This window comes from Octopus bimaculoides, chromosome 2, assembly GCF_046866305.1.
Source record: "Octopus bimaculoides isolate indiv1 chromosome 2, ASM4686630v1, whole genome shotgun sequence".
Classification (NCBI taxonomy): Eukaryota; Metazoa; Mollusca; class Cephalopoda; order Octopoda; family Octopodidae; genus Octopus; species Octopus bimaculoides.
Genome location: NC_142929.1, coordinates 49,481,606 through 49,497,319, shown reverse-complemented (window position 1 = coordinate 49,497,319; position 15,714 = coordinate 49,481,606). Strand labels below are relative to the sequence as shown.

General features: G+C 46.4%; 1 protein-coding gene across 1 annotated transcript in view; it reads right to left on the bottom strand.

The window, feature by feature from the left end:
• Positions 1 to 2,521, bottom strand: part of LOC149137052 (uncharacterized) — a 22,955-nt gene extending 20,434 nt beyond the window's left edge. The window contains exon 1 of the mRNA XM_089338249.1: positions 1,394 to 2,521. Coding sequence (XP_089194375.1) covers positions 1,394 to 2,521 — 1,128 coding nt within the window. The remainder of the gene's footprint in view (positions 1 to 1,393) is intronic.
• Between the last annotated feature and the right edge of the window lie 13,193 nt (positions 2,522 to 15,714).

The following is a 15,714-nucleotide window of genomic DNA, read 5'->3' as shown; positions in this document are numbered from 1 at the left end:
GGGACGCCCATCTCACAGCGTGCGGGAATCGGACATCGGGGGCATACGGGCCGTCGTCAGGCCCGACAGATGGAAGATCGAACAAGGCGGACAGTTCGTCATTCCGTTGGGCGAGGTTGGCGGACCTCGCTAACTCGCGTACGGTTTCGTAAGGGGAACCAAGCAGACGTAGATTCCGGCGAATCACGTTTTTGGGTATCGCCCGTGCCAGTTGGCACAGACTCAACCCCCCGTCTCTTCTGGCGGCGTAAAGGAAGCTAGTAGAAGTCATCTCCGGAAGATGCAGAATCCTTCGTGTACCCGTGCGCACGACTGCGTCGAGTCTCTCGAGTTCGGCTTTAGCAGGCATCACCTGCGTCAGCCCGTAAAGGAGGCTGGGCAAGTAGTACTGCTGCAGCAGGAGGAACTTTTGCCGAGGCTTCAGTGGGGACCGGATTATCTTATCGATGCACCGCGACACACATTCCACCGACGATCCGCGGTTCCGATACGTCCACGGGTTGATTGTGACACCGAGGTAGGATACTTTCTCGTCCGGTTCGACTCTAGGTAGCGGACACCCGTCGAGAGTAGGCGGAGAGGACGTGTTGACGAGGAACGATTTCCCCCAACCCTTTATGGAGAACCAGGCGCATTTGGAGACGTTAATGGCGAGGCCTACCGCGTGGTAGAACTCGGAGCAGATGGCGAGAAGGCTCTGTAGCCCCCGGGCAGACCCGGAAACTAGTACCATGTCGTCCGCATACGCCAGGCCCGCCAAAGCAACCCCGTCTACATGTAAACCGAGGCTACTGGGTAGAGCATCCAGCAGCGGATCGGTCGCGATGTTGAAGAGGAGGGGCGAGAGAGCGTCGCCTTGTCGAACACCCCGCTTTATCTCTATGGGCCCGCTACATGTGGCTCCAACCGTGAACCTAGTCGTACACCCGTCGTACAACCCTTTTACTAGACCAATCAGGTGTTCGTGGTAACCTAACCTTCTCATGCCCGCAAATACGAGGGAATGCGAGACCGTGTCAAAGGCTTTGGCCAGGTCGAGAAAGGCGACTTCTATCCGTGGGATTCGCGATTGTCCTGACTGTACCCCTCTGGAGCGGTCCAGCAGCCGGCGGAGCAGGAAGGTGTTTTCGCTACATCCGTCCGACTTGATGAAACCGCGTTGCGCGGGATTGAGGGGTGTCGCCCTGAGCATCCGGGCGGCTAGCTGTTTCGTGTACAAACGATATACCACAGAGCAGATCGTAAGCGGCCGCCAGTTCGACAGGTCGTTCGGGCTGCCCGCCTTCTTGCGAAGGAGGACTGACCTGCCTTGCAACAGGACCTTCGGTACGCGTCCAGTCAGGAGTGAACAGTTAAAAACATTGGCTAGGATCGAAGGGTCGACCGACCTGACCTCTCGAGGCGTCAGGCCATCAGGGCCGGCGGCGGAGGCCGGATTAATGCGCCGGCGAGCGATCTTGATCTCCTCCAAAGTGAACGGACGCAAGATGGGCACGTTGTCCACCAAGGAGGAGGCCGGATAGGCGCTTAAATCGACCTCTGGCCCTGGTCGGGAGAGCCTGTCCCTGTAGAGCTCCTCTACTTCGGGCATCGGGACGGGGCACTGACCCTCCAAATCTTCGCCAAGAATTGCTGCCATGAGCCGCTTCCTATTCAAAGCGTATAAACGCTGGTATCGAGCGTATTGCTGCCTTCTCGCTCGTCGGTGTTTTGGTGCCGTCGAGGCACCTGCCGTATCTCTACGTTTCGTCTTGTTGCGGGCATCCACACGGCGCGAATCCATGAAGCCTACCCAATCCTCAACACATCTCTCAAAAGCGTCCCAGCACGCATCCGAGGCGTCGTCATAGAGGGCCAGGAGGCACTCACCGAAGACAGACGCCCAACGGGTGTGTCCCGGGGACACAGCATCGCCAAATTGCTCCCGCCAGTCCGTGACTGCGGGTTGATCTTCACTACTAACAGGCACACTACGCGTAGGTTCGGGTATCGGCAGAGCCCCTTCTCGCTCGCGGGCTCGACGTTCTGCACGTTTCAAGTCTGAACGCTTGTCACGAATCTGCTTCAGCGTCTTGTCCGGAAGTAGGGGGGCCACAGCCACAGCGATCCTTTTGCACCCGGCCTCGAGCAACTCCTTTTCCTTCTCACGGAGGATTGTCACCTCCTCCTTTGTCCAACAACCCCGTGACGTCCGCCCCGTCGTCCGCGCGAGTTGCGCACGCTGTTCTCGCTTGCGTGCTATTTCTTCCCTGCGACGTTCTATCCTGTGCCTATTCGCCTGCACAGGGTGTTTGTGTCGTAGGTGAAGTGAAAGGCCTACAGCCCGGCGGAAGGCCCGGCTGCACCCGTCACACTTAAAAGGTAGCTGCTGGGGGTCGGGATCGGCAGGACCAGTGTTCCCCGAACACTTCGCGACGTGACATCTGATCGAGTGAAGGTGGCCGCTCTCTCGGCCACAGCGTATGCATTTGTACGCAGGCTTACGGTTATGCCTGTTGAGTACGTGTAGCCCCCATTCCATGGGGCTAGAGAAGTGTCTTGGACAGAGCGGGCATAACAAGGAGATCGACGTACATGGAATCACCACGGTGAACGCGCCGGCCGTGTAGAATCAATCGAGCGGCGGGTTAAGCGGGTCCGACCGTCAGCAGAAAGGAGAGGCGAGGACATCCCTTCCGGTCGGAGTGCTTGGCGTAGGCGAGGAAGAGGATACCGATCGGTCGATGGTGACAGCACGAACAGGCGGGCAGGCGGCTGTCGGCGGGCGAACGAGCGAATCTGACGCGGAACGACGGCGTCAGCGAGGGCGAGGGGCTCGTTACGAGGCGGCGGGCGGTCGGCGGAAGAATCGTGGACGCGCCGGCCGTGTAGAATCAATCGAGCGGCGGGTTAAGCGGGTCCGACCGTCAGCAGAAAGGAGAGGCGAGGACATCCTTTCCGGTCGGAGTGCTTGGCGTAGGCGAGGAAGAGGAGGAGGATACCGATCGGTCGATGGTGACAGCACGAACAGGCGGGCAGGCGGCTGTCGGCGGGCGAACGAGCGAATCTGACGCGGAACGACGGCGTCAGCGAGGGCGAGGGGCTCGTTACGAGGCGGCGGACGGGTGGTCGGCGGAAGAATCGTGGACGCGCCGGCCGTGTAGAATCAATCGAGCGGCGGGTTAAGCGGGTCCGACCGTCAGCAGAAAGGAGAGGCGAGGACATCCCTTCCGGTCGGAGTGCTTGGCGTAGGCGAGGAAGAGGAGGAGGATACCGATCGGTCGATGGTGACAGCACGAACAGGCGGGCAGGCGGCTGTCGGCGGGCGAACGAGCGAATCTGACGCGGCGCGGGGCGCGGAACGACGGCGTCAGCGAGGGCGAGGGGCTCGTTACGAGGCGGCGGGCGGGTGGTCGGCGGAAGAATCGTGGACGCGCCGGCCGTGTAGAATCAATCGAGCGGCGGGTTAAGCGGGTCCGACCGTCAGCAGAAAGGAGAGGCGAGGACATCCCTTCCGGTCGGAGTGCTTGGCGTAGGCGTGGAAGAGGAGGAGGATACCGATCGGTCGATGGTGACAGCACGAACAGGCGGGCAGGCGGCTGTCGGCGGGCGAACGAGCGAGCGAATCTGACGCGGCGCGGGGCGCGGAACGACGGCGTCAGCGAGGGCGAGGGGCTCGTTACGAGGCGGCGGGCGGGTGGTCGGCGGAAGAATCGTGGACGCGCCGGCCGTGTAGAATCAATCGAGCGGCGGGTTAAGCGGGTCCGACCGTCAGCAGAAAGGAGAGGCGAGGATATCCCTTCCGGTCGGAGTGCTTGGCGTAGGCGAGGAAGAGGAGGAGGATACCGATCGGTCGATGGTGACAGCACGAACAGGCGGGCAGGCGGCTGTCGGCGGGCGAACGAGCGAATCTGACGCGGCGCGGGGCGCGGAACGACGGCGTCAGCGAGGGCGAGGGGCTCGTTACGAGGCGGCGGGCGGGTGGTCGGCGGAAGAATCGTGGACGCGCCGGCCGTGTAGAATCAATCGAGCGGCGGGTTAAGCGGGTCCGACCGTCAGCAGAAAGGAGAGGCGAGGATATCCCTTCCGGTCGGAGTGCTTGGCGTAGGCGAGGAAGAGGAGGAGGATACCGATCGGTCGATGGTGACAGCACGAACAGGCGGGCAGGCGGCTGTCGGCGGGCGAACGAGCGAATCTGACGCGGCACGGGGCGCGGAACGACGGCGTCAGCGAGGGCGAGGGGCTCGTTACGAGGCGGCGGGCGGGTGGTCGGCGGAAGAATCGTGGACGCGCCGGCCGTGTAGAATCAATCGAGCGGCGGGTTAAGCGGGTCCGACCGTCAGTAGAAAGGAGAGGCGAGGATATCCCTTCCGGTCGGAGTGCTTGGCGTAGGCGAGGAAGAGGAGGATACCGATCGGTCGATGGTGACAGCACGAACAGGCGGGCAGGCGGCTGTCGGCGTGGCGAGCGAGCTAATCTGACGCGGCGCGGGGCGCGGAACGACGTCGTCAGCGAAGGCGAGGTAGCTCACTACTAGGCGAGGAGGTGGTCGGCGGAAGAATCGAGGACACGCCGGCCGTGTAAAAGCAATCGTGCGGCGGGTTAGGCGGGTCCGACCGTCGGAATTAATGAGAGGCTAAAACATTCCTTCCAGTCGGCGAACCCATCCGATCAACGACTACCCTACATAGTAGTCTGGACCCCCTTGGGGTATGAGGGTCACCTAGAGGCTGACTATCCCACCGCACCCCGAGCCGCAAACTCGCGAACTCGGGAACTCGGACCCCGAAACGGGTACGCTAGCGGCCGCGTGGTTCGTATCGCAGCCGACACATCGGCCTTTCCTTCGAGCCGCGGCGGTTCGGCGGCGGCAGTCCGCCGCCGAGGCGTACGCATTCTCTTTGCTCGCTCCCAATCGCTTCCTTCTCGCTGCTACTTCCGCCGCTGCTGCCGCCGCCACGACTCGCTCGGCCTGCTTCTTCTTTCTCGTCCGCCTAGGCCGCCGTGTAACACACACAGACACACACACTCCCGGCCGACAGCGCTTTCGATCGCAAACTCACGGGTACGGTACCGGCCGCGTGGCTCGTATCGCAGCCGACACGTCGGCATTTCAATCGAACCGGCGGTTCGGCGGCGGCCGTCCGCCGCCGAGGCGTCCGCATTCTCTTTGCTCGCTCACAATCGCTTCCTTAACGCTGCCGCCACGACTCGCTCGGCCTGCTGCTTCGGCTTCTTCATCTTCTTCCTTCTCGTCCGCCTTGGCGGCCCGTATCGCAGCTGACACGTCGGCCTTTCCATCTCACCGGCGGCAGTCCGCCGCCGAAGCGTCCGCATTCTTTTTGCTCGCTCCCAATCGCTTCCTTCTCGTCCGCCTAGTCCGCCGGCTAGGCCGCACACACTCCCGGCCGACAGCGCTTTCGATCGCAAACTCACGGGTACGGTACCGGCCGCGTGGCTCGTATCGCAGCCGACACGTCGGCCTTTCCATCGCGGTGCCGGCGGTTCGGCGGCGGCAGTCCGCCGCCGAGGCGTCGCTCTCAATTCGGCCTCTTTCGATCGGCTCTGCGGGTACGCGGCGGCGCCCGGCCGGCCGGCCGCCGGCCGACCGTCTGCCTTTCAATCGGCTGCGGTTCGGGGTGCGGGTCATAGGGTACGACCGTCCGATCGACGACTACCCTACATAGTAGTCTGGACCCCCTGGGGGTATGAGGGTCACCTAGAGGGTGACTATCCCACCGCACCCCGAGCCGCAAACTCGCGAACTCGGGAACTCGGACCCCGAAACGGGTACGCTAGCGGCCGCGTGGTTCGTATCGCAGCCGACACATCGGCCTTTCCATCGAGCCGCGGCGGTTCGGCGGCGGCAGTCCGCCGCCGAGGCGTACGCATTCTCTTTGCTCGCTCCCAATCGCTTCCTTCTCGCTGCTACTTCCGCCGCTGCTGCCGCCGCCACGACTCGCTCGGCCTGCTTCTTCTTTCTCGTCCGCCTAGGCCGCCGTGTAACACACACACAGACACACACACTCCCGGCCGACAGCGCTTTCGATCGCAAACTCACGGGTACGGTACCGGCCGCGTGGCTCGTATCGCAGCCGACACGTCGGCATTTCAATCGAACCGGCGGTTCGGCGGCGGCCGTCCGCCGCCGAGGCGTCCGCATTCTCTTTACTCGCTGCCAATCGCTTCCCTCTCGCTGCCGCTTGCTGCTGCTTCTTCCTCTGCTTCTTCTTCTTCTTCTTCTTTCTCGTCCGCCTTGGCCGCCGTGTAACACACACACACAGACACACACACTCTCGGCCGACAGCGCTTTCGATCGCCAACTCACGGGTACGCTACCGGCTGCGTGGCTCGTAAGGCAGCCGATACGTAGGCCTTTCCATCGCACCGGCGGTTCGGCTGCGGACGTCCGCCGCCGAGGCGTCCGCATTCTCTTTACTCGCTGCCAATCGCTTCCCTCTCGCTGCCGCTTGCTGCTGCTTCTTCCTCCTCTCCTTCTTCTTCTTCTTCTTCTTCTTCTTCTTTCTCGTCCGCCTTGGCCGCCTTGGCCGCCGTGTAACACACACACACAGACACACACACACACTCCCGGCCGACAGCGCTTTCGATCGCCAACTTACGGGTACGCTACCGGCCGCGTGGCTCGTAAGGCAGCCGATACGTAGGCCTTTCCATCGCACCGGCGGTTCGGCTGCGGCCGTCCGCCGCCGAGGCGTCCGCATTCTCTTTGCTCGCTCACAATCGCTTCCTTCTCGCTGCCGCCACGACTCGCTCGGCTTGCTTGCTGCTTCGGCTTCTTCATCTTCTTCCTTCTTCCTTCTCGTCCGCCTTGGCGGCCCGTATCGCAGCCGACACGTCGGCCTTTCCATCTCGCCTGCGGCAGTTAGCAAGGTGAGACACACATAAGAAAGAAGGAAACAAAGGACCACTGATGAGGTCACAGAAGTGTGACGAAAGAACTCTGGCCGAAATAAGATTAAGATTAAGATTAATGTAATATAAAGCTGAAAAAAAAAAAAAAAAAAAAAAAAATTAACACCAAATATACAGTGCGTGTGTTTTTATTGGCTAAACTGGCAATATGACCATCCCCAAGTACAACAACAATATATATATATATATATATATATATCAGTCAATGCTCCATGCAAACTATATTACCCAGCTTTGTTTTTATTAACCTGTTGTTTGGAACAGAAATTTCCATCAAATTATGATGAAAAGTTTTAATTTAGAAGTAGAAACTTTGTATCATAGAACCAAAGGCAATTTCAGGTGGGTTGATATCAAAATGGTTAATTTGTTTATCTGATTTGAAAGGAAAGCATCTTCAGTTTCTTCTGTTCTTAAACCAACAATTCAAGTTTTTCATGAATTAAAATTACAAGATATAATTATTATAGCCACTTCTTGCAATATATCTTCACAATATTTATACTTAAGGAAAAATAAATACATACATAAAAGAAAGAACTCTTGTTCTTTGTTTTCTATTGTACACTATTTCTTTTAGAACAAATAGGGTTTTTATGTATCTGTTGATGGTTCTTTGGCAAGGTTTGATTTGAACAAAAGATGTAACTGAATCTGACAGCTCACACGTCTGACATTTGACATCAGTCTTCTTTCTCACATAAATTTCTCAGTCTTTAAATAGAAATAATGGTATTTGAAATATTACTTTATATTTTACATCATTTTATGAAAGGATGATTGAATAAAGAATGGAGTAACCAGTTTTATTTCCTCAATCTTTTACTCAGTTATTTCGATAAAAACTTGTATCTCTGATTCATCAATAGCTTTGGTGCATGAATTTTCTTTCAAGTGTTATAGTCTTTGGAATTTTCTCTTTTTTTTTTCTTCTTCTCATATATTGTCTATAATACTCAATTGATAGTCTGTTTAGACAGTCCAATGTTTGTCAGTACTCTCTTTTATTTGGAAACTGTATTTTTAATGCATGTTCAAGTAAACCACAATAAGTATATTTTGAGTGAAATATCAGTGCAATTCCATATTCTTTTAGTGATTCGTTTGTTCTTTGTTCCACTTGTATTTTAGAGATTGTTTTCATCGTGTTATTATATACAATGACAATAATATGTACTGATTGGATGCTGGAAGCAGTAAAAGTGATATAAATTATATTACCACCGGGAATTAAGAGCATTCTGAAAAATATTCACTTAAAAAAAAAACCAACATGATTATATTTCACATTTCTCTCCCCTTCTCTCCGCCCCCCTCTCTCTATGTATATGTATCTGTGTATGTGTGTGTGTGTGTGTGTGTGTGTGTGTGTGTGTGTGTGTGTGTGTGTGTACAATGGACATGCTCATGTGCATATATGCGTGTCTGCAGGTGTATGATTGGGCGTGTATCTATAACGTTCACAAGAGCATGAAAGGAAAGCGACAAAGGGTTACAGAAGGGGACAGAGGTGAATGCAGTGAATGACGAACAATGATGGAGACGTTGTCAGTTGTGAATATCAGCTGAAGGCAGGGAAGGTGAAGAAAATAGGAGTAAATTAAAGAGGAGTAGGTGATAAATGACAGTACAAAAATGGGTGGAGAGCAGCAGTACACTAATAGTTATAATAATAATAATAATAATAATAATGATAATAACCCTTTCTACTAAAGGCAGAAGGCCTGAAATTTGGGGCGAGGGGAATAGTCAATTACATCAGTTTTACTTGTATTTAATTTATTGATCCCAAAAGGATGAAAGCAAAGCTAACCTTGGCGAAATTTGAACTCAGATAGTAAAGACGGCTGAAATGCTGCTAAACATTTTGCCTAGCATGCTAATGATTCTGCCAGCTTGTTGCCTTAATAATAATAATAATAATAATAATAATCCTTAAGTACATATGTACATATGTACGTATGTACATATGTATGTATGTATGTATGTATGTATGTATGTATGTATGTATGAGCTGTATGTATGTATGTATGTATAGATACTTCAAAATTATGATGCTATGATGCTAGGTGTTTCCATTATTTTGACCAACCCCCATATATATCTTTTTTTCTTTTAATTCTTACAGTCATTAGACTGTGGCCATGCTGGGGCACCACCTGCCTTCTTCCAACTGTTAAACATAGAGGAGGATCTGTGATGAGGATCTGTGATATCTTGGAAATCTGCTGGCCCAATGGTTTCCCTTCATGGCAGAAATAGTCAAGACTATTCCAGCATTTTATCTTATCAAATTCATCCTATGGTGGCAGAACTATTTCTGGAGGGAAACAATCTTTCAGGATGATAATGCACCAATTCACACAGCTAAAGTTGTTACTGAATGGCACAAGGAACATTCTAGTTAAGTTGAACATCTTATCTGGCCACCACAGTCCTCAGATCTCAATATTATTCAACATTTATGGGGCATTATAGAAAAACAAGTAAGGAGTTGATATCCTTTACCATCATCACTACAAGAACTGGAGACGGTTTTAGCTGAAGGTGACCAAGTTAGCAGTGGGAGAGGGTGCACTGAAAGTGTAGCTGCTAAAATAAGAATAGCCTGGGCAAAGTTCAGAGAGCTCTTACCTCTGCTGGTGACAAAGGGCCTCTCGCACAGAGTAAAAGGCAGATTGTATGACGCATGTGTACGAACAGCCATGCTACATGGCAGTGAAACATGGGCCATGACTGTTGAGGACATGCGTAAGCTCACAAAGAATGAAGCCAGTATGCTCCGATGGATGTGTAATATCAGTGTGCATACTTGACAGAGTGTAAGTACCTTGAGAGAAAAGTTGAACCTAAGAAGCATCAGTTGTGGTGTGCAAGAGAGATGATTGCGCTGGTATGGTCATGTGGCGAGAATGGATGAGGGTAGTTGTGTGAAAAAGTGTCACACCCTAGCAGTTGAGGGAACCTGTGGAAGAGGTAGACCCAGGAAGACCTGGGATGAGGTGGTGAAGCACGACCTTCAAACATTAGGCTTCACCGAGGCAATGACTTGTAACCGAGACCTTTAGAAATATACTGTGCATGAGAAGACCTGGTAAACCAATTGAGACCATAATCCGAGGCCTCTGCCAGGGGTGTAGCCAGCCCACTTATGCGTACCTTTCCTTCATTGGACACTAAACTCCGCTTGCGAAGACCTGTTGAGGCAAGTGAAATTGAAATTGAACCAAATTCGACGACTGGCACCCATGCCAACGTCTCCTTCATTGGACACTAAACTTGGCATGCGAAGACCTGTTGGGACAAGTGAAAGCGAAATCGTGATGGCACCTGTACCAGTGGAGCGCTAAAAGCACCATCCGAGCATGATGATGATGACAATGATGATGACAATGATGATGACAATGATGATGACAATCATAACGACGATGATGACAAAGATTATGATGGTGACAAAGATGATGACAAATGGTGATGCTGATGATGACGATGATGATGGATGAATGAATGAATGAATGAATGAATGAATGAATGAGAAGGTTATGAAGTTATAAAGGAAAGGCACAATCAGTGCAAGGGGAGTGGAAGAAAAACAAAAATGGAAGCACTGCATGAAATAAGGACAATCTCTGTTTCTTGATTCTGTCAAGTTCAAACATTAGTGAAATGACAGAGAAGAGAAAACGAGAGGTAGAAACTTGTTTAATTATTAGATAAAGACAGATATAAAGAAAATAATGAAGAAGACAAATTGTAGGGGGAGAAAAGAAAGCACAGATGATTAGAAAGCAAAACAAAGTGTTGAGAAAAAGGATAGATTGGTGTGAAGAGTGTCTTGGAAATTGCAAAGATTTAAATCGGTTTATAATTATGTTTGTCTGTTAATCAAAGCTAGACTGTTAATTAAGTGACTGTCTTCGGTTGGAAAGTATTGACTCGTCTCATTTCGATTATAATTATAAGTATTGGCTGAGGCTGTAGTGAGAGTAGTAGACGGATAGCCATAATTATTGTTGTTGTTGTTGTTGTTGTTGTGAATATTGTTTGTGATGGTAGTGCAAAAAGATGGCTGCAGAAGCAGCAGCAGCAGATAGTGTTGCTGATGTTATTATTGTTGTTGTTGTTGTTTGGTTGAAGAAGGGATGTTACAGAATATGAATAAAGTTGAGACTGAGAGCAGTTTTATTGGAGTCAATCAATTTGCACAGCAGAAGGTTTGGTAAATATTTTTAAAAAGGAAGAACAAGTCTATCTTCTTACTTGTGGTTTGTGAATATAATCTTCATACAAATAGTATGAACCTTTATAGATTACATATATATATGTGCATATGTATATATATATATATATATATATTTCTCTCTCTCTATCTCTCTCTCTATATATATATGTACAAACACATTTACCCATCAGAAAAGTTAAAGTGAGATTGCTCACTCTAAGTGATCTTCGATGCTTCTTACTACTTGATGTAGCTAGCCAGAACTTGGAATATACCTGAGAGCTCTTACAGTTCTCACCTGGATAATTCATCCCTATATATTTCATCATATATGTGTGTATGTGGGGGGTGTAAATATATATATATATATATATATATGCGAGTAAAAATAAATACAAAAAAGGTGGATTTTTTTGTATGATTGTGTATAGAGGAATATATTATTTTGCTTAAAAGAGTTCCAACACTGTCTGTTTTTTATGTTTTATTTATATTCCTGCAGAACTAATGTGGGGTATAGAATATGGAATATACAATATATAATATGATATACAATATACAATATAAAATAAAATTAAATTAAAATGGATGGCACCATGAAAGAAAGTATTGAATGTAGATGAAATATTGAGTGTTCAATATAAAGGATCAAATATATAAATATATAAATATAAATATATATATATAAAGGCGACTCGAGTTTCAGGGCTATTTCCCTTCGTCATGGCCGGTATGACAGACTTACACACACATACATACATATGTCTGTATATCATCATCCTCATCATCATCATCATCATTTAATGTCTGCTCCCCAAGCTGGCATGGGTTGGATGGTTTCACTGAGGGCTGGCGAGCCAGAAGGCAGCACCTGGCTCCAATCTGTTCTGGCAAAGTTTCTACAGCTAGATGCCCTTCCTAATATCAACCACTCTGAGAAACATACACATACATATATATGTGCATATATATGTGTGTGTTTGTGTGTGTGTATACATATATATATATATATATATATATATATATATATATATATATATATATACTAGCAGCTAAACCGGGTTTCACCCGACCTGTTTGGATGATGTGGCTGTGATCATTTTCGGTTAGGCATAATCTATAACAGCATTTCTTAACCTTATCATTTTGGGTCCCCTGTTTTGATTGGAGCCTCTAGCTGTTTGAAGATTTCATCAACCCCCTGTCAGAAAATGGCTTCAGGAGTTGTGAAGAAAGAATTTGTACGTAGTCTGTTTCTGAGAGCTATTCTATTGGACATCTGTGTAATCATTAAAACATTTATTATAATGCTAAAGCTAAATTTTAAAAAGTTAAAAGAAAAGAAGGCTGAGTTCCAAAACTTGGAAAAATCAAAATAACCAAAAGGATTAAAAATTAGAAAACTCAGAATACTAGATGGCATAATGCTGAACGAAAGTCTGAATTTTGAGGTTTTTAAGAAAAAATTAATGAGATAAACCGTCTCAAAAGACATTCATTTGAAATTTTAAAAGGGATTTTTTAGATATTGTATTAGAATAACAAAGGTATGTGAGATATGGTGGATATATTTACTTAGAAAATAAATTAAAAGTGTATTGCAGAAATATGATACTGGACACAAATATGATACTGGACACAAAAACAAAAACTTAGTTTATTTATCAAATATTTCTAATCTTGAAATTCTCTCATTATTGAATATTTTCTTTGATTTCCTCTCAATAAAAACATAAACAAACTGAATGATTAAAAGTGTGATGTTTATATATTAGCATGGTAATCCCTTGCCGTATCAAGTTTCTCCTATCATGGTTTATTATTTAAGCTTACGTCAATTCCTCTGTGGTGTTGTTTTGAATTTATAATAAATTAAATATCTACAATTTATGAAAATAATTGTAAAAATATATACTGTACAGTACTGTTTCTACTTCATAGATTTTCACTTGTCGGTGGGTGGGTGGTGGAACGTAATACCTGTGATAGTTGAGGGATTACTATTACATAGTAAAAGAAAGGTGGCATGCATTGCAGAAAATGCTCAACAGAATTTCTTTGGATCTTTACATTCTAAGTTCAAATGCCACCAAGGTCAATATTGCCTTTCATTCTTTCAGGTTTGATAAAACTAAGTACCATTCAATTAACTAATCTCATGCCTTTAAAATTTGCTAATCTTGCGTCAAAATTTGAAATAAGTATTTCATAGCAAAAGAGTGTAGATAAAGGGAAATAAGCCAGTGCGTAAATCTATTCTTGGTTTATCAAAATTTGTCCTTTTAATCAGATTTTAGATCTTTCAACAGTATGGCATTTGATATTTTGTGTCTAAAACTTTCGCTATTCCGATTCTTTGGTCATAGACATTTGGCCTTCTTCCTCTCAGACTTCTCATGTTTGGCCTTATGATCAGCACCGATTTCATTTATATGATAATGTGGGAATGATTTTGAATTTGGAAAGGCCTAGAAGATACTAAAAGCATCTTAAGATAATTACCTTTGTTTTTAGATTAGTGGATTTGTAATTACTGAAGAATAATGACCAAAGAATGGTCAAAGTAGTTCCAAACATAAACATTAAATGCTATTAAAACATCTATTTCCTTGCCTGCTCAGAATTTAATATCCTCATTGTTCCTACTAATTTTCAGACAAAACTCTTTTATCAATAATACTGCTGATATATTTTATCAATTATACAACACAGCCAAACAGTTTGTCATTACTTTTATAATCATCATCGTTTTCAATATTGGCTTTTTCCTCATTATGTATTTTATTAGACTGGACAGACAATAGATTCTTCTTGGCAGAAGCTACATTGACTGCCTTGGGGCCCTAAGAAAGAAAGTATTAATTTGTAATATTAAGCATGCAGTATAAAACCCAAATAACAAAAATTGTGTGAATGAAAAAAACATTTCATCACTAAACTGCAAGTAAGCATATTTTACAATATTTACTATTCCAATATCATGGGGAAATGTAGCTTTTAAGTGTTTTAAGCATTTTTAGAGAAAAGCACTGTTGAATTTGAAATTGTAAACTAATATAAATGAGAAGAATTTTATTCAGTTTCCATAGAATTAGATTTATTCCTCTACATATAGCAAATCTACAGTTAGTAGATAATTATCTTTATTAAAAGACTTTTAATCAAATTATAGTGTGCTGCTTCTGCATCTGTATTTACTTCAAGACAAAGAAGGAGTATAATACAAATGGGACACACTTCATTATACATACATCTACTAAATCAGAGCTGAATAAGAGTTAAACAACAATAATAACATTTTCAATGTTGATGGTAACTGTGATGTCTGTAACAGGTTAAAGTGTTAAAGTTTTGATTCAAATATCACAAATTCAATCTTTCATCTAGTGTTTTATGAACTTTCAATACATACTTCATCTTCAGAATAATTAGAAATAAATTCTACTTTTAAAGTTCATACATGTTAAATCTACTTTGACAGAATTATATTAGAACTAGTTGCTGTAACTGATTCTATATAAATTCACACTTGGATTTAATGATATGAATTAATGAAACACCTGCTAATTATAGAATGAAATTGTTTCATACTATGAAACTGCTTCATACTGGGAATACATTCTCATTGTGCCTATTTATCAAGTCATCCCATAAGTAATGTCCGGACTTTTATATTTTCAATTTGTAAATGCTTTACGGTATTTTAGAATGTTTAATGGAATCAAGTAATATTTATAGTTATTTGGACGTATTTAAACTAATTAAATTTCATTTTGCAGGATAATCTAATTGAAATTTCACTAATTATAGCTCTGCAAACATGAAAGTGTCTGAGGAGCATTTGAGGCACATAATGCTTTATGAATTTTAAAAGGGGAACTTCGCAGTTGAAGCAACTCGAAGTATTCACTCAGCTTATGGAGCAGAGTGCCTGAATGAAAGAACTTGCAGAAGATGGTTTGTAAAATTCAGAAGTGGAGATTTCAACCTTAAAGATAGGACCTGAACAGGACGTCAAGTTGAGTTTGATGACAAGATCCTTTTGGCAGAACTTGAAAAAGTTCAGGTAGTTACAGTTGAATAATTGGCAAGCAAGCTTCATTCAAGCTATACAACTGTTCACCACCGTCTTCAACAGCTTGAAAAGGTCCCAAAACTCAGGAAAGGAGTACCTTATGATTTGTCTGAAGCCAACTGCAAATCCAGAGTAGACATCTGCTCTTCTCTTCATTTTCCTGGACTCATCTCGCCCTGTTTGGACAGACGGGTGACCGGTGATGAAAAATGGATCTTTTATCAAAATGTTAAGCACCATAGTCATTGCTTGGTGGAGGGGAAAAGGTACAACCACAACCAAAAAGGGAGCTCCATGCGAAGAAGTTACTTCTCTCTGTTTGCTGAGATTGCAAAGGAGTCATCCACTTTGAGTTGCTACCAACTAATGTAACAATCAATACTCAAATTTACTGTCAGAAATTAGAGCATTTGAACACTGCATTGGGGAAAAAAGGACTGCTATAGTGAATTGAAATGGAATAATGTTTCATCGGGACAATGCATGACCCCAACTGCAAAGACCA